The 18,752-nt window shown below is 46.2% G+C and overlaps 1 protein-coding gene across 1 annotated transcript in view; it reads right to left on the bottom strand.

Annotated features, from left to right (window-relative positions):
• The window catches only part of LOC105009603 (disintegrin and metalloproteinase domain-containing protein 12), a 101,307-nt gene that overhangs the window by 72,643 nt on the left and 9,912 nt on the right, over positions 1 to 18,752 (bottom strand). The window contains exons 2-3 of the mRNA XM_029120274.2: positions 18,346 to 18,467; positions 12,811 to 12,884 (exon numbers count right to left, since the gene is read on the bottom strand). Of these exons, the coding sequence (XP_028976107.2) occupies positions 12,811 to 12,884; positions 18,346 to 18,467 (196 nt within the window). The remainder of the gene's footprint in view (positions 1 to 12,810; positions 12,885 to 18,345; positions 18,468 to 18,752) is intronic.

The following is an 18,752-nucleotide window of genomic DNA, read 5'->3' as shown; positions in this document are numbered from 1 at the left end:
ACGGTGGAGGGAGAGGACAGAGGAAGTGGTGGAGACGGTGGAGGGAGAGGACAGAGGAAGTGGTGGAGACGGTGGAGGGAGAGGACAGAGGAAGTGGTGGAGACGGTGGGGGGAGAGGACAGAGAAAGTGGTGGAGACGGTGGGGGGAGAGGACAGAGGAAGTGGTGGAGACGGTGGAGGGAGAGGACGGAGGAAGTGGTGGAGATGGTGGAGGGAGAGGACAGAGGAAGTGGTGGAGACGGTGGAGGGAGAGGACAGAGGAAGTGGTGGAGAGGGTTGGGGGAGAGGACAGAGGAAGTGGTGGAGAGGGTTGGGGGAGATGACAGAGGAAGTGGTGGAGACGGTGGAGGGAGAGGACAGAGGAAGTGGTGGAGACGATGGAGGGAGAGGAGGGAGAGGACAGAGGAAGTGGTGGAGACGGTGGAGGGAGAGGACAGAGGAAGTAGAAAGGAGAGGAAGAAGAGGGGGCAAAAGAGATGAAAAGATGATTGACCTACAGAAGGTTGGGATGGGTGGGAGTTGGGGTAGGAGAGAGAGAGAGGATGAGGGAGGGATGAGGGAGGGGTGATAGGGTTGAGGGAGGATGAGGGAGGGATGATATGAGGATGACTAGATAACATCTCTGGATTACTCTCTAACAGATGACTAGAGATCTCTGTCTTTCTCGCTGTCTTTTACTTTATCACCCCCTTGTTCTGTCTTTTTCTCTTCCCCTTCTCCAACCCATCTCTCATATCTCTCCAGTTGTTTCTCCTTCTATCTCTCTCTCCAACTGTTTTTCTCTACCTCCACCTCTATCTGTCTATCTCTCTATCTCTCTGAATTACTTCGAGCCATTAGCTTAACAGGCTCTATCTGGTTGTGTGATTGATTTCCCAAAAAGATACTACAAGCTCATCTGTCATTCCTGGCCCGTTAAACAGCAGAGCTAGCACAGTACTCCTCAATTCAATAGGCTATACCAGCATGAGGAAAAGATGTTCACGCTACCCAAACAAATGTAAAACATAACAAAAAACAGAATATAACTTACAAAAATGTCAACATAAATAATAATAGTAATAATATAGGCCTAGTACAATTAATAAAAAACGTAATATGGCTTGTTTCATATAATGTTTCTTGACTACTTTAGCTGCTTTGATGGCACAGCCGTAGTTCACCTAACCAATATGGGAGTATATCCAGATTGGATTTTATATCAAATTGGTTTCTGGGTCTGTATAATGCAGGAAAATGTATGTGTCTATAATTTGCTTGTATTTGGCAGGAGGTTAGAAAGTGCAACTCATTTTCCTCCTCATTTTGAGGACATTTGTCTATTTGTTTCCATCTGTCTTTCTATTTTCTCCCTGTGTCTCTTCCGTCTCTTTCCCTCTCAACTCTTCTTCACTTTTAGTCCTCCCCCAATAGGAAGAAATCCCCCCTGAGTCACCTGTAATCTTGATAATACCTTCGAGTGATGGAGAGACCTTGGGATTCATACCTTAGGGGCTCTTTACACAGAATGAGCTTTTGCCTCTTTTGATTTGCTGACGGAAACCTGTGACCTTCCCAGAAACAGCTTTACGCCTTTAGGAAAACACAACATACAGTATCTTGTCTATCTCTCGTATATATGACACATCTCAATCTGTAAACCCACCTTCAACAGATCCCATCAACGCAAACTCAGAGGGGGAAGAAAGCACTGCTATCTCCACAGCACACCCGGAGAATAACGCAGACAATAATGTTTTATTTTCTATACAATATAACACACGGGTTACTCAATTTAAAAACCAAAGCACATAGGATTTTCCCCCGATTCCTCTCTGTTATGTAATAAATGTCAAACTGCTGTAAGTTGCAGGGGCTCTGAAGTGGGGGGACACATTTGGGGGAGAATGGATCTCCTGAAGAGGCGTGACAGGAGAGAGAATATCTGGCGGTGGGGAATGGGGGTAAGAGGATGGATTTGCGTCTGGTTTTGTTGATTTTCCATTTTTCAGTAATGCATGTTTCTTGTTCCTCTGTCAATATTTTAATTTCAAATGTTTAAAGAAAAAGATGTGTGGAATCTCCAGAGTTCTAACTTCTCGTGTGTTCAATGAAAATGACTGGTAGAAAAAAACGATTTATTCCACTGGATTTGTGACAACGGTGTGGTTACCTTTTGCAGTCACCTCGGTCCAGCACTAGACGGAGCAAGTCACCTTATATCACCATCACTATTTGCTTTTGTATTTAGGCCTCAGAAAGAAAAGAAAGAATATTATTGCTTTGCTTTACTCAATTCTCCCCAAGCATCATAAAGGATCTCATGCGAGTGGAGTTTCCTGCTTCGGCCCCTCCGTGGATTCGATGGCTGTCTCTGTTCTGCATGATGACGGTTAAGGGCCTACGGCGTTCTCCAGGCCAGTCCCTTTACACCCCCCCTCCCCACGTCTCCGTCCGTCAAACCCTCTCCAACTCCCACTCCTAATCATATATTTTCATATCTTTCTCCACCTCCCCCTACCGCGTCTCTCTCGCTCTCCCTCTCTCCAGTCCCACCCTCCTCTCCATCCCTCCATCCCCTGGTCTCTGCGGCGCGGCGCATTCTGCCGCCTCTTCACCGCTATGTGTTGTTGTTGCTGGCTAATTGCTTCTCGGGACTCCTGCCGTCTCGGGCCTTGTGGAGGGATTAGGTGAGACGGAGGGATGGATGAGTGTACAGAGAACAGCGAGAGAGAGAGAGAGAGAGAGAGAGAGAGAGAGGGAGAGAGAGAGAGAGAGAGAGAGAGAGAGAGAGAGCGAGAGAGAGAGAGAGAGAGAAGCGGACAGACGATGAGTAAACACAACAATTCTCTAGCGGCCATCTCTTCAGCTGTAACCTTCCTTTGACTTCACAATAACCCGGCATCATCCGTCCGATGTGGACCGAACGCTCAGGACCATGTATACAAGCGCCCGCAGTGGGTTCCACTTTAAACACACACACAACCACAAACACACACACACACACGGGTTTCTTGATAGACCGTCGATAGTATTGATTCTCTAATGGATTAATGGAAGTGTACTCTTGGAGGAAGCTCACAACTTGACCGCGACCCCCGCCCAGAGGTCGCGGACAGAACTTCCTCATGGGGCAGCCCTCTCAGATTCACCCTGTCATACTACTGCGGTGAACGTCATTCATTGCCGAAGTTATTTCACTTGTATTACAGACTTGATTTACGTGGTACTGTGGTAACATCCCGCTACATTCCAAAATGGTCTCTGTACATTGCAAAAGGGATGCCTGTATCTCTGTGTTGTTCTACCAGAATGGCATCAGATGTTCTTCGTGAGACACATCTAAACCGTCCTCGAGTCCGCTGGGAGTTTCTACCATGAAACAGGGCCTTTGTCATGAATTGGATCCCAGGAACTTTGGGAGAAAAACGGGGTAAAAGGAACAAATCAGCAGTGTACTGTAGTATTAGAGTTGTCAGGCTCCATGTGAATTTTCCACAGAAAGTCCCTCCAGGAAATTGAAGAAATTACACTTGGTTTGTTCTGATAAACTTAAATGAACTAGTGTAAGCCTAAAAGAATATGACGATGCAGGCATTTTTTGTTAAGCAAACTTTCCAACTTACATTATCTGGCTAGGCAACCAAATATGGTTGGGGAAGATGTCTTTGTGTGTATAGGGATGATGTCTCTGTGTGTATAGGGATGATGTCTCTGTGTGTATAGGGATGATGTCTTTGTGTGTATAGGGATGATGTCTCTGTGTATGTCTCAGTGTGTGGGGAAAATGTCCCCTGTTTAAGGGGATGAAGTATCTGTGCGTATAGTGCTAATGTATCTGTTCATAGGGATGATGTCTGTGCGAATGAGGATGATTTTTATGTGTGGACCGTTGGACAGCTGAAGTAGATTTAAGAAACACAACGTTTCATTCCTTCCCAGAGCATGACCTGCTTGACCGTTTGTCCAGCTGATATTCATATATTCAGTTAGTGGATGAGTGGGGTGAGAAAGATGTTGGGAAAAGCAGACAGACCCATACACACTCATACACACAGGCATATGCACACACACACTAACATACTTAAATAAATATTCACATACACAACCACACACAAACATCAAGCTCATACTAAATGGGTCTGTGTGGCTGCAGAGAGCACGTCTTTGACCGTGAGTCTGCAGGCTGAACCTGATGTCTCCACACACAGCCGGCTCCTCGCGTGAAGCTTAAAGGCAGTCGAGTTGTGGAAGCTTGGAGCGACTCGGACTGCGTTTGGCTCTACACCACTATTCCCTCTGGCTGGAGAAGGTCTTTGGAAAACAAGCTCTACTCTGAATTATTCTGGGATTATAGAGCTGAGGGAAAAGGAGAAAGACAGAGACAGAGAGAAGAGAAAAAGAAGATTGAGAAAAAGTGAGGAGAGAGGGGGAAGAGGAAAGAAGAGAGAGAAGACGGAGTGGTGGAAGAGATGGATGCTGGATACAATGACCAGAACAACCAGATATGACAACATGACTTCTGTTTGTCTCTAAGTAAAATGTTGACAGTTGGGTTTAGGCATTAACCCATTGTGCTGTCCACCATCCCCGTCCACAAAGCCCTTCCTCAGGCCTGGGACACACTGCACTAGATCTGGTGATCTACCTGCACAGAGAAACAGCACTGGGAGCTAACACACACACAAAAACAGGAGCACAAGCACGCACACTCAGTCACAAACACTCAGCGTACTAAGTGTGTGTTACTTAGGGAGAGATGCACATGCCATTCCTTCCTCCAGCTGCCTTGTGCTGCTGTGACTCCAGAAATACGAGAGGAGCTGGAAATGGGGACAAATCATCCGGAACCTCTTGCCATCCTCCTTGAAAACAGGATATTTTACAAGCAGCTAACAGATTTGTTTTGAAGGAGCTCTGCTTTGCTCTGTTAATCCACCTTCTGATACGCTCCAATTATGTCTGGGCTTAGAGGAGTAATGAATAAGGCAGGGCAGTGTGAGTGTGTTTGTGTGCGTCTGTATATATGTGAAGGGGTTAATTTCCCCCGCGGGGCCCGAGGCCCAGAACTTATCCAAATGAGGGCCAGAGGACCCTGGCTCTCCGGCACTTCTGGTTACGGACATTTTGAAGTACTTAACGAACGACTCCAGCCGCTGTTACCGTTTTCTTAAGCTTCGCGGACAACACGTGTGCCCAACCAAAAGACCAGCTGGTCAGCCTGAAACATTCACCGCGACAACAAAAAAAAACAATACTTCTGCAGCTCTTTGAAGTCGCGAGGCCCCCGAGGGAACGAAAGGCCCGGTGTCCGCGGGGGACCTGTAACCTTCATGCAGTCGTGGGAGTACATACACCTTCGAGCTTTAACACCAGGACAGTTTCAGGCGCCCTGATGGGCCACAACAGCACTGAATGTATGAGGATGGTTGGAGGGACGGGCTGCAACTGGCTTGTTGATTTCCCCAGTCGTTGTGTTTTTCCACTGAACATTTTCTATAGTGGACGTAAGCATACGTTAGTGGACCGTGTGTCCCCTTGTCTCCTCTCCTCCCCTCAGTTCTCTCCTCACCTGCTCCCTCACACTCCTCTGCAGTTCTCTACACACTAAGTTCACAGCCGACTGGAGCCGACACGTAGCCAATCAGTTGGTGTTCGGCTGCCGCCGGGAGGCTGTGTGTCGGCGGGGTTTCCGAGAGAGTGTTCCATCAGCGACGTGTGGAGGATGCCTCCGGCAGAGGCTGACACTCCCCTTCTTTCTCGTGGGAGTGGGTCCTGTGGAGATGTCTGGACGGTCACTGGTGGCTGGGCCCACCTCCCAGGGTGTGGGCCCACAAATCAAACGTACCGCAAGGCTTCTCCGGACTGACAATGTTACGGTGATGCCGGCAGCCTTTGTAACTACTGTCCCATTTGTCCCGACTGTCTGAGAAGACGAGGAAATGTACAGGCTGTCATTTTCCTACCTTTGTTTCTCTAACTGGTTATTAACTGGTAACTGGTCACTGGGAAACGGTCATTTTAATGTCAAGATGTAGAAGTACACTCTAGGAAGGACAATGTCCTTGCGGATATTTTCTGGTTACTTTAAATCAAACTGTCTGGGAACCCCAATAAGATGTTTGAAGATTTAAAAGCCCTTCAAAGAACCACTCGTCAAAGGTTCCTCAAAAAATGGTTGTCAGGTCCAGAGCCGGCAGGCCTCGGCCTGAGCAGCTGCTGCGAGACGAGACAAATGACCGGGTTTGTCGATCGCACCTTTGCGCCCCCCCCCCCGTGGAGGCAGATCCGGGGACATAAGACCATCGGTCCCAGCAGTCGTTTGGAGGACATGAGCTCCAGCGACATCTGGTTCTGCGCCACTGCCCAGCTGTCGGTTCCAGGGCTGCATCTCAGCCGTCGGTTCCTCCAGCTCCACACCTTGTTCCAGGCCTGCCATGCCATTGGAATCCAACACCCTCCCTCGGCCTTTCAGCATGGATATCCCTTTGTCTTTACTGTCTCTACTTAAGTTCCTCCTTCACGAATGTTTGTCCTCTGCAACTGTTTGGTTTTCATACCGCTGTGACGTTGTTTGTGCTTTCATGTAGTTTCTGTTTTTCTTATCTTTAACTTCTTTATTAAAAGTCCTCCATTCTCCCTGTGACAATGTCTGCCTCCTATATCAACATCACAAACTTTTCAAATGCCTTTCGGGGGTTCATTTCTTAGTTGGGAGTATGTCAAATGGTCCTTTGAGGAGCCACATACCTTTTACGTTTTACCTTAAAAGAACCTATGAATTTCCCCCACAGTTTCAATGAACCCCTCAAGAATCTTTTATTTTTGCTTGTATGGAGATAGTGTCCTCATAGGGAATAACAAATGTGTTGCATTCTTTCTGGAATGCTCACCGACCTTTTCAGACATTATTGAAACACAATGTTCATCTGCGAGACCAGAGTGGCTGAGTGTCTGCGTTCTATTTTTCCATTTTCTTCTGCCTCACAATCTTGAGAATGAACTGAAATCATCCTTGTTGATAATGAGACTTCAAGTCAAGTTCAGCGTCTGTATGACTGGTGAAATGTCCCAACAAGGTCATGTCTTCCTCGCACTACTATAATTGAGGTAATTATTGGTGCCCACCAGGATAGTAAACCTTTATTCAAGCCCACACACACACACACACACGCGCACACACACACACACGTACGAATGGAAGCCGGTCGTTAGCTCTGTGGAGTGTGGACAAATGCTTCTCTCTCTGGTCAAGCTGTGAGACTAGCAGGGCCGAGCTACTGCTTTTCACCGGAGTTGTTTTGCTCCAGTGCCTCGGGCCACATCAGCGGTGTCCGTAGCCCCCCCACCCCACGCACACACTCCCTCCGGCACTACTGGACCAGCAGCACACTCAACGCTCGGTTGCTCCCGGCCCCCACCAGCCTTAACACCCCTGGCTCTGGTTCTCCTTCTAATGGGCTGAGGGATCATCAGCAACGTGGGTCTCGTAAGCCGGGCCAGAAGAGGCAATTTCGCTGTTCCACTTTTCTTGGATACCTGCCGTGGTGGGGGGGGGGGTCTTTCCATACTGATCATGATGATAGAACCGTGTGCTGTGCATCTGTCTTGTGGATAGGTCCATAGAGAGAGAGAGGGGGGGGGGGAGAGAGAGGGGGGGAGACCGTCCCACCATTCTGGACGGAGACATCTAAACCAGGCTTGTGCACACGAGACGGCGCTGTCCTCAGTCAGAGGAAGTGCATCCTCCACGACCTCGGTTCCTCTGGAGTAGACACAGATGGGACCTCTGGGAGAATAACATCTCTTCTGGAGTGGATCCAGACACACGCATGCACACACACACACACACACATGCACACGCATGCACACACACACACACGACGCACACACACACGCACACGTACACGCACACACACGCACACACACGATGTTGCTTAAGCTCCTTCATGTTCAATGTAACATGCTGATCTCAGCATAAAACACTTATTTCTGTGGTGACATGCAGCTCTCTCTAAATAAAGACCCTGACTGCATCCCTTCAACATGGACAGGGACAGGAAGCAAACAACTCGGAAAGGTCAATAAACTCTGTCTGGCTGGACACACTCGCATGTTGACACACACACACACACACACACACACATGCCAAAGGCTGCATTTGTCCAAACAGAAAAGCCAGAAGATGATGCAGAAATAACAGGCTCCTCCTGACTGGACAAAACGAAGTCCGCCTGTGTGACATCCTCCCGGCTCCTCCCGGCTCCTCCCGGGCTCATTGTCCTGAGAGCCGTCAGCAGCGGCCGAGCCACACAGACAGGCTGTTTAAAAGGAACGTCACCCCCCCCCGAGACCCTGGAGTGTGTCAAATCCCCTTCCCTTGTCATTACAATACAACAGGCACCGCTCAGCATTTCACGCTCAGCCGACCGCCGTCAATGGGAGACTGTTTCGCCGGCAAGGCGCCCACAGCCGTTTGGGACTGACAGACAGGCCCTGCTGCTTCTGTTTAACGCTCCTCCCGTCGTACGACACCAACTGAATGACCGGAAGAGGCACCACATCGTGAAGGGTCGCACTGTTCCCATGGCAACGTCAGCATGGCGAGAGGAGGAGAAGAGGAGGTGGAGGACCGGAGGAAAGGGGAGGATGAGGAGGGGAAGAAAGGGATGGAGAAGTGATGGAGGTGGAGACTTGGGAATAGGTGATGAGGTGTTTTTTGAGGTGAACAAAGAGAGGGAGGAGGAGGAACACATGGAAGACATTTAGGAGGAGGCGGTGGAGATGTGGAGAAATGATCTTTGACATCTCTATATGCACAGTGTCCTAATAACTGACCGCCTAATAAAATATATATATTCCAGGTGGTCTATAAAGGCTCTAAATGTGCAGTGTCCTGATAACTGGTATATATTTTCCAGGTGGTCAATAAAGGCTCTAAATGTGCAGTGTCCTGATAACTGGTATATATTTTCCAGGTGGTCAATAAAGGCTCTAAATGTGCAGTGTCCTGATAACTGGTATATATTTTCCAGGTGGTCAATAAAGGCTCTAAATGTGCAGTGGTCTCATGCCTGATATCAGTTCCAGATGGTCCGTTACGGCAGTGAAGTATTGCAGTATTGACACCATGTGCTATGCTCTAATTTCACTGGAGAGATTACATCTCATTCAGGGATGTTAGACTTTCACCAGGTCCCCAGGTTGCCCTGTAGTTCCAAAAATATAAAGGCCCAGGATAAAGCCTCACACTGGGATGGAATCTGGGACTGAACCCCGGAGCTTTTGGCTTACTCCATTTGGTCACTGCCCTCAACAACTCCAAAACAAGCAGCAAGCCTACAAACATCATGTCTTGCTTTTTTGTGTTTTAGACCTATTCCAAACCTTAGCCCTTACCTTAGCCTCTCAGTATAAAGGTTTATGATTAACCTCAAACTTACTATTTTAACCCAATCCAAAAAATGTGTCCATAACACTTTGGACCAGAAGTGAGACAGTGATATCTTGTGGTCTTTTCACCAGCTAGCAGACAGGATAGGGGCTCTTATCAGTAAACAGAGAAGCGAGTTTGAGACAAGAGCGGCATTTCCTTTGCCTCAAGCCCACTGCATTTTCAGCCTGGCCAGTGACCTATTAACCGGGGTCAGAGAGAAAGACAAAGAGAGAAAGACAGAGAGAGAGAGAAAGAGAGAGAGAGAGCGAGGGGGGAGGGCAGGAAATGGAGTGTGGGTGGGTTGATAAGGAACTGTCTGGCTATGCGGTAGATCTAGATTTGGGCGATCTCGATAAACATTTCTGTAGCACAGCTTTACGATATCTTGCCTGTGATAAATGGGCAGCATGGTGGCTGTAAATAATGGTTTGATCCACTGTCCCAGCATTACAGAGCACCTCTGTCTGGCTGAACTCAAAAAGTCACAGCAGTTAACTAAAGCGTTCTGTTTCCTCTGTGTGTAAGGGATGTGGTTCACCTCACAGTGGTTAACAGCTGGGGACTGGAGCCAGGTTGAGTAGTTAAAACACCTGTCACTGTTAATATCAACGCCATGCTGAACAACACATGGACACTATCAATAAATGTTGTTCTTCACCTATTAATATTTCTATGTTCATTTGGTGCATGAGCCTGGTTCCTCTCTGTGTTTCTTCCTGAAGTTCCTGCCTTTTCAAGGTTTTTTTTCCAGCCACTGCTTTAAATGCATCTGCATTGATTACTTTTTGGGTGTTTTAGTCACAGTAACTGTACAAGCACTGTGCGACTTAATAAAATAAATCTTCCTGAACCTAGTTAATTCATCCAGGTTTTGTCAAAGCCACAATGTTTACAGAGCAACATTTTGAACCCAGAGCCATTTATTCACAGAGACTCACAGTAGCACGAGCATGCATTCTTATAGTTCAAACTGTGGCCCCGGTGGGAATCGACCCTATAACCCTGGCGTTGCATGCGCTATGCTGTACCAACAGAGCCTAGGATGGAAACCAACTTACAGAGTCACTCAGTAAGCCAAACTTGGTAAAATACTATTAAACTGACTTTTTTAGTTTTAACCTTGCTGCATTCCCCCGACAGACAGACATTTCCTTGTCTAGAAATATCATCATTTCGGGGCCGGGATGTTCTACTGAATCTCTGTGGTCACATAAATCCCAGGGCAGGCTTAAATGAAATAAATTAAAATAAAGAAACCTAGTACTTTCCGATCCACCCCAGCTGATCACCAAAAGACTTTGGGAAAATGAAATTCCAGATTGTAAATGAGCCGGTTAACATTCCTGGCAATATCAGAGCCGCGGTCTGCCCGGCAGGACTGTGAGGGTCCGCGGTGTGTTACGCTCCCCGTGTGGAGAATAAAGTCAAAACCACCCAACTGCACCTGTGGAAAACCACAACACCGCGGCACCCTGGGAACGTAATCTCTTTACAGCGGCAGCAGAGCCAAACCCTAACTTTATTCCCAAAGGAGAAAAGTGTGCTTATTTTGTTGCGAATATTTTTCCGGGAAAACGTTGCTGCCGGAGTTACGTTTGTGCATGCCGGCGACCACAGGTGGGTTCTACTAATATTGTGTCTGAAACTGATTGGGATTTAGGCCTGGCTTCTGTAACACAAGCTTGGAACCCACACTCTCTTTTTCTCCAAGCTCTCTCTTTCTCCCACTTGGGCCATTTCTCTCACCTGCGAAGGGCCGGCTCCAGGCACAAGCGACATAAGCGGTCGCATAGGGCCACTGACTGCTAGGGGGCCTCCAGCTGCTAGGGAGCCTCGACCAATCCGGGAGAGGGGGCCCCAAATAGAATTTTGTTTAGGGCCCCCAAAAAGCTAGAGCCGGCTCTGCACCGGCTTGCGGCTCCTCCCAATAACCAAACTCCACATTCTCTCTCTCTCCCAGCCTCCTTCTCTCCCATCATCCTTCTCTCCCTCGTTCTTCTACCTGGACAGAACCACTTGATCCTGACTGCTCATGCATGACAGCGTGACGGGATAGAAAACATACTCTTCCATCCATCAAAACAGTAACCAGCAGCGTTTCTATCTTGACACATGGAGCTCTTGTGTAATAATCTCCCCGTGAAATGAATTCATAAACGCAGCCCTTGTAACGTGCAAGGGGAAGTGAGCACAACAGAACAAAAAGGAAAACAACGAAACGCGATTAACGAAAAAATGATATACTTTTATAAAGAAACAGGGAGGCAAAAACGCACAGTGCGTAACAATGAATTGCGAACAAGTCATCAACTTACACAGTGTCCTTGGTGATTGGTAACGGGGGGAAAGGGGCGCCGGAGTGGGGTGCGCCTCGGATGGCTGCCGGTGGTGCAGATCGGTGGTTAAAACACCGGCGAAGTGGAGCGGTCGAGGGGAGGACCCGGAGTGGACTGGATTGGTGGCGTTGCAGACCTAACAGTGTACTCTGTGACAAACTGTACTATGACCACATCATCCTGTTCTCTCGTCCTTCACGACGTCACCCCTGAGCAGATCTTTGAAGCTGTTTTAGTATAAGAGCTCTGATGAGTAATATTTCCCATGTGCATAGTGTGGGTTCTGTGCCGGGCTTGTGATCCGAATTACATGGGACAAAGTCACTGGCTGAAATCTACAGGGAAATCCAATCAGAAAGCACAAAAGCAATATGTGCTTTCTGCCTTGTTATCCTAAAGGATCAGCATGGCTAACACCTTGCTCTGTGATTCATTTTTCGACAGACAAAGACAGACAGCTGGATGAACAGACAGACAGGAAGCGACAGACAGACAGGCAGCGACAGACAGACAGGTAGCGACAGACAGACCGGCAGAGACAGACAGACAGACAAATTGGTTATAGAGACAGACATTCAAACATACAGACATAAAAACAGACAGATCTCTACCAACCATGGAATGAAAGTATATCCCAAATGGCCCAATTCCCTGTTGCATGGGCTGTAGCCTAAAGCAGGGCACTATACAGTTAGTAGGGTACCATTTGAGCCACAACCACCCTCCCCTCCATCACAGTTTCCCTGTACAGTCACAGCTTGGGCCACAGCTTCAGTCACGCCGCAGCCACCGACTCCAGCACAGATGTCACCCATTTGTTTAGTTTAGAGAAGTCACTCGTACTTTGTTGTCAAAGCCAGAGTGTCTGTGTGTGTGTGTGTGTGTGTGTGTGTGAATGTGAGTGTAGGTGCATGTGCTTTTGGGTTTAGATCCTTTTTAAATGTAATTTGTTGAATCCAAATAAAGTATTAAAAGATGTGTGTGTGTGTGCGCGCGTGTGTGTGTGCACGTGTGTGTGTTTTCCAAAGTATATGCAGACAAACTGTAAGCAACACTTACTGGTTTTTCTCCAGAGCCAGAAGCAGATGCTCCCCATCCGCTTCAATCAGCACCTTCAGAGAATCCGGGTGGTTCTGAAATCATAATGAGAGGGCATTGGATGATGCACAACAAATCACCGTTTAGGAGTCATATACATGAGACAGGAGGTGTATAATAAATCAACATTTAGGAGTCATATACATGAGACAGGAGGTGTATAATGAATCAACATTTAACAGTCATGTACATGAGACAAGAAGTGTATAATGAATCAACATTTAACAGTCATATACATGAGACAAGAAGTGTATAATGAATCAACATTTAGCAGTCATATACATGAGACAGGAGGTGTATAATGAATCAACATTTAACAGTCATATACATGAGACAGGAGGTGTATAATGAATCAACATTTAACAGTCATATACATGAGACAGGGGGTGAATAATGAATCAATGTTTAGGAGTCATATACATGAGACAGGGGATGAATAATGAATCAACATTTAGGAGTCATATACATAAGACAGGGGTGTATAATGAATCAACGTTTAGGAGTCATATACATGAGACAGGGGGTGTATAATGAATCAACTTTTAGGAGTCATATACATGAGACAGGGGGTGTATAATGAATCAACGTTTAGGAGTCATATACATAAGACAGGGGGTGTATAATGAATCAATGTTTAGGAGTCATATACATGAGACAGGGGGTGTATAATGAATCAACGTTTAGGAGTCATATACATGAGACAGGGGGTGTATAATGAATCAACATTTATGAGTCATATACATGAGACAGGGGGTGTATAATGAATCAACGTTTAGGAGTCATATACATGAGACAGGGGGTGTATAATGAATCAACTTTTAGGAGTCATATACATGAGACAGGGGGTGTATAATGAATCAACGTTTAGGAGTCATATACATAAGACAGGGGGTGTATAATGAATCAATGTTTAGGAGTCATATACATGAGACAGGGGGTGTATAATGAATCAACGTTTATGAGTCATATACATGAGACAGGGGGTGTATAATGAATCAACGTTTAGGAGTCATATACATGAGACAGGGGGTGTATAATGAATCAACGTTTAGGAGTCATATGTGCGCTGGACACCTCGAGATATACAGCGAACAGTGCAGCGAAAAATCTAAGTGGAAATAATACCACAACAACATTGTCAAACGTTGGTATGTTAAACAACTATTAAAACATGAATATTTGTTTAGCAGTTTTGTTTTATAATCATATATTGAAATAAAAAATAAGATGTTTGAAACGGTCCTTCAAAAAGTTTAATAATTACCTATTTCTATGTTTTAATCTTTCACGTGACTATGCAGAATTTAGACAATATAAAATCAGTAAAGAATCTTTGTCTACAACATATAACATTTCAGATTGAAACCACAACATTCGCTTTTAGAGAACAGACAAGACGGAATGGTTAAAGTCGTCCACTTGAAGTCAACTGGCTGCAAATCAAATCAAACAAACACCTAGCGAATTCACCCCACAGAACAGACACCTGTTTCCTTTTAAGGGAAGACGCGGAGGGCCGTAGCTTTAATGCTGTTGAAAGCACAATTCAACTTGAGAGTCCTCCTTGACAGGCCCTCGTATCATTTCTCAGAGCCATTCTACTGATTAGTTTGATGGTGCAATTTAACACGAGGGGGTGGACGTTTCGAATCGGAATTGACAACCCCACTTCAACAGATGACGGTGGTACTCATCATCAAAGGAACCTTCCATTCTTATTGAATCTGACGCATGACTCGGTCTGCAGTGATCAATAACAAAACACTCGAGACTTCAGTACCATCAAGCCAGCATTCTCAAAACGTCATATATTTTATGTTCTGGTAATGCTTATTTAAAAATAAATTCATCCAGGGCCATTCTGTTTAGTGAGCCTGTTCCTAAGTTAAAAGAGGGTACACTTTTTGGGGAAAAAAACGTGTAGTTCATTTTCTTTCCAGTTTCTGTTTCCCAGTTTCTGCATCTGGGATTAGCTTTATGTTTCAATTCCCTTTATCATGAATCCAGACTGTCATCATCTCCAATGTACAGATCTGTGTGAATGTGTGTGTTTGTGTGAGAGAATGTGTGCATGTGTGTGTGTTTGTGTGTGGATGGGTGTGTGGTTGTGTGTGTGTGTGTGTGTGTGTGTGTGTTTGTGTGTACATGTGTATCTCTCAGCAACTCTGAGTTACAGCTCCCTGTGTGTGTATATCTGTGTTTGTGTGTGTGTGTGTGTGTGTGTGTGTATGGGGGGGGGTCCATGTTCCCTATCCTTAAGCCCTTAATCTAATCCTAACCCTAAACCTAACCTCAGTAACTTAACCTTTATGCCTTAACCTTACCTAACCCTAAAAACCAACATTATCCCGGGTAATTGGTAACGCCTAAACCATAAAAGTAACTAAAATTCTACCACTATGCCCAGTTGTATCCTTTACCTGAAAGCCAGCTGGAAAGTGTTTGTTCTACTGCGGACCTGGTAGACCCTAACCCCGTGGGAAAGATTGTTCAGTTTGTACTATTTTTGTCAGGACCTCAGGTGCTGACATGTACACACAGACCTGGATCACACACATCCCTGCACACTGATGTGTGTGTGTGTGTGTATATGTCTCTGAGTTACAGGTCTGTGAGGGACTATGTATCTGCTTTACTGTAATGAGAAACGGCACTGAATCATTCATCATCCTTTGCTCTCTCTGTCCCCCTCTTCACTGTCCCTCTGTCTGAATCTCTCTCCCTACACCCAAACACATTTTCTCTCTTTCTTTACCTGGCTCTCTTTCACTCCCTTCCCCTCCGTCTCTCTGTCCCCCTCTTCACTGTTCCTCTGTCTCAATCTCTCCCTACGCCCAAACACATTCTCTCTACCTCTCCCTCTCCCTCACTCTGTCTCTCTCCCTGCCTCTTTCTCTCTCCCTGCCTCTTTCTCTCTCCCTGCCTCTTTCTCTCTCCCTTCCTCTCTGTACCCCCTCTTTTCCCACCCCCTCACTCTGCCTCATCGTGGGGTCCCATGCACACCAGCACCTGAGGAGGCCAAAATGCGGAAGCCATGCGGCCCAAGTCATCCATCCCATTTACACCCATCGCCCCCTTCATCCCCTCCTCATCCTTCCCTGACCCTCCTCATCCGACAGGACAGTCCAGCGGAAAAGGAAACCGTCGGTCCCAAACTGCAACCCTACACACTAAACAGTACACTACATCGCCTCCACGTGGCTCTGGTCAAAAGCAGTGCACTAGATACCTTAGGACACTAGGGTGCCAATGGGGACACGTGGATGTGGCTTAACATATGCAGTTTTTTTTTTTTTTCGCAAGCTGATGAAGTGGCCCCTCATCCCTGTCAGAAAGGAGACCAGCAGTTGGAGAGGACACCGTTTGCATGATGCAGCCGAGGACGTTCTGAGGACATATATCTCGTCCAGCGATGTCCGTTGCAAAGCCCCATGTTTAACCGTTTACTGTACGGAAACGGAACCGTGTCCCTGATGGGTCAGTTGATGAGAGAGTTACCTTGTTGCTAGGCTGCATTCCTACAGAGAGGAAGGGCCTGTTGGGGGATCGGACTAGTAAAACAGTGGCAGAAGAATCGCCGACGGTTGTGTGTTCAAAAGCCGCGTCTTAAACGACCTAATTAACATTACTAAAAGGCTGACCAGAGTTTCCTGCCAACATCCCACTCTCAGAGAAAGAGATTCCACGGATAAACCTCTGCGTGTTTCTCTCCCTATTCAAACTATCCCGAGGAAAAACACACCTTTCTACATCGCTTCAAGCCAAAACTAACTCAGCACCAGTGAATAGGCTCAATAATAGCACTCGGAAACCCAAGCTGTGTTTCCAAGTACGGCTGGCATCCCTGAGCTGCGTTTTTATCAATGTCTGGCACGGTTTCACCAGACAGGGCCAAAGATCCAGGGTTACAAACATTTCATGTACATTCCAGTGGGCTGGATAGCCTTTCCATGGTCCCTCCCCTCTCCCCCTCTCCCCCACACCTCCCCCTTCATCCCCCCCACCCCCCCCGACTCCCCCTTCCTCTTCGGTCTGCCCTTCCCGTTCTAAGATGCAGAACACATGTTCATAGTGTACGCCGTCAGTCCGTCTGAAATGTGCAAAGGTTTGACTAGTCCGCTGAAACCACAGCAAGGGTAGACGGAGGGAGGGAACCTTCCCAGAACAAGAGTTCAATATGGGTTCTCTGGCTGTCTTCTTTGGTTCAAATGAGAAACGTTCCATTTAGAACCCAGGTTCTCCCTACTAGGCAAAAAAAAGGGTTTCATCGTGGCAGCTTGGGCGACTGTGCGCCCGATCGAGGCAGAACGGCGGGGAGAGTGTTCCGTCCCGCGGGGGGGGGGGGGGGGGGGGGTACGGATTCTGGATTAAAATCAGTAAGCACACAGAAGGATTCTGGATTAAAATCAGTAAGCACAGAGAAGGATTCTGGATTAAAATCAGTAAGCACAGAGAAGGATTCTGGATTAAAATCAGTAAGCACAGAGAAGGATTCTGGATTAAAATCAGTAAGCACAGAGGAGGATTCTGGATTAAAATCAGTAAGCACAAAGAAGGATTCTGGATTAAAATCAGTAAGCACAGAGAAGGATTCTGGATTAAAATCAGTAAGCACAGAGAAGGATTCTGGATTAAAATCAGTAAGCACAGAGAAGGATTCTGGATTAAAATCAGTAAGCACAGAGGAGGATTCTGGATTAAAATCAGTAAGCACACAGAAGGATTCTGGATTAAAATCAGTAAGCACAGAGAAGGATTCTGGATTAAAATCAGTAAGCACAGAGGAGGATTCTGGATTAAAATCAGTAAGCACAAAGAAGGATTCTGGATTAAAATCAGTAAACACAGAGAAGGATTCTGGATTAAAATCAGTAAGCACAGAGGAGGATTCTGGATTAAAATCAGTAAGCACAGAGAAGGATTCTGGATTAAAATCAGTAAGCACAGAGAAGGATTCTGGATTAAAATCAGTAAGCACAGAGAAGGATTCTGGATTAAAATCAGTAAGCACAGAGGAGGATTCTGGATTAAAATCAGTAAGCACAAAGAAGGATTCTGGATTAAAATCAGTAAGCACAGAGAAGGATTCTGGATTAAAATCAGTAAGCACAGAGGAGGATTCTGGATTAAAATCAGTAAGCACAGAGAAGGATTCTGGATTAAAATCAGTAAGCACAGAGATAACAACCTGTCCACTGGAAGTTGATGAGAAGAAGAGGGCCACATCGCCAATGCTTTGAGGATGAGGTCGCTAACATGGTTGACATGTAACCATAATCATCTCATATAAGAAGAATACGGGCAGGAAAATGTAGGTATGACCAATGAATTGTCCGTCAGACATTTGGATGAATCACGACACTGTTACCTTTAATTTGGTTAGCCTGGAACTAAAAGGTCACCTCTTTTTCACTATTCCATCTTCAGGTTTGATTCCAGGATAATAGTTGACAGCCACTAGGTATATTGACTTTATCAGTCCGGTTAGAAGCTTACCTTGGATTGGAGCAGAGATATTGGTCGCCATTCTTCTCCAACCAATAAGAGAGGTAATGTTGTCTCATAGCGTTTCTGCTTGGCTGTAGACCTCTGTTGATTGGTTGAAATAAAGATATTCCCTGTGGAACAGAGAAATAAGACGCATTAAAAGCCCTGCTCTTCAGTTTTCCATGCAGATTGACATTGAATTACAGTAGAGATTGAGCTTCATAAAGAAGAGACTGCTAAAATGCTAGCTTCAATGAGGAAAGACATAAACCTTGTTGACAATCTTGTTGTTCCTCTTTAGTTTTACATAGATGTCAACTTAGTTATTTATGAAGCTGTTTTCATGCAGACACTAAGGAAGGGCTATCTCCCTAATCCCATTCTAAAGTCTAGCAGCATTTGAACAGTTTCAAAGT

Source organism: Esox lucius, chromosome 6, assembly GCF_011004845.1.
Source record: "Esox lucius isolate fEsoLuc1 chromosome 6, fEsoLuc1.pri, whole genome shotgun sequence".
NCBI lineage: Eukaryota > Metazoa > Chordata > Actinopteri > Esociformes > Esocidae > Esox > Esox lucius.
Note: the sequence above shows the minus strand (reverse complement) of the source record. Positions and strands in the feature narration are given on the sequence as shown.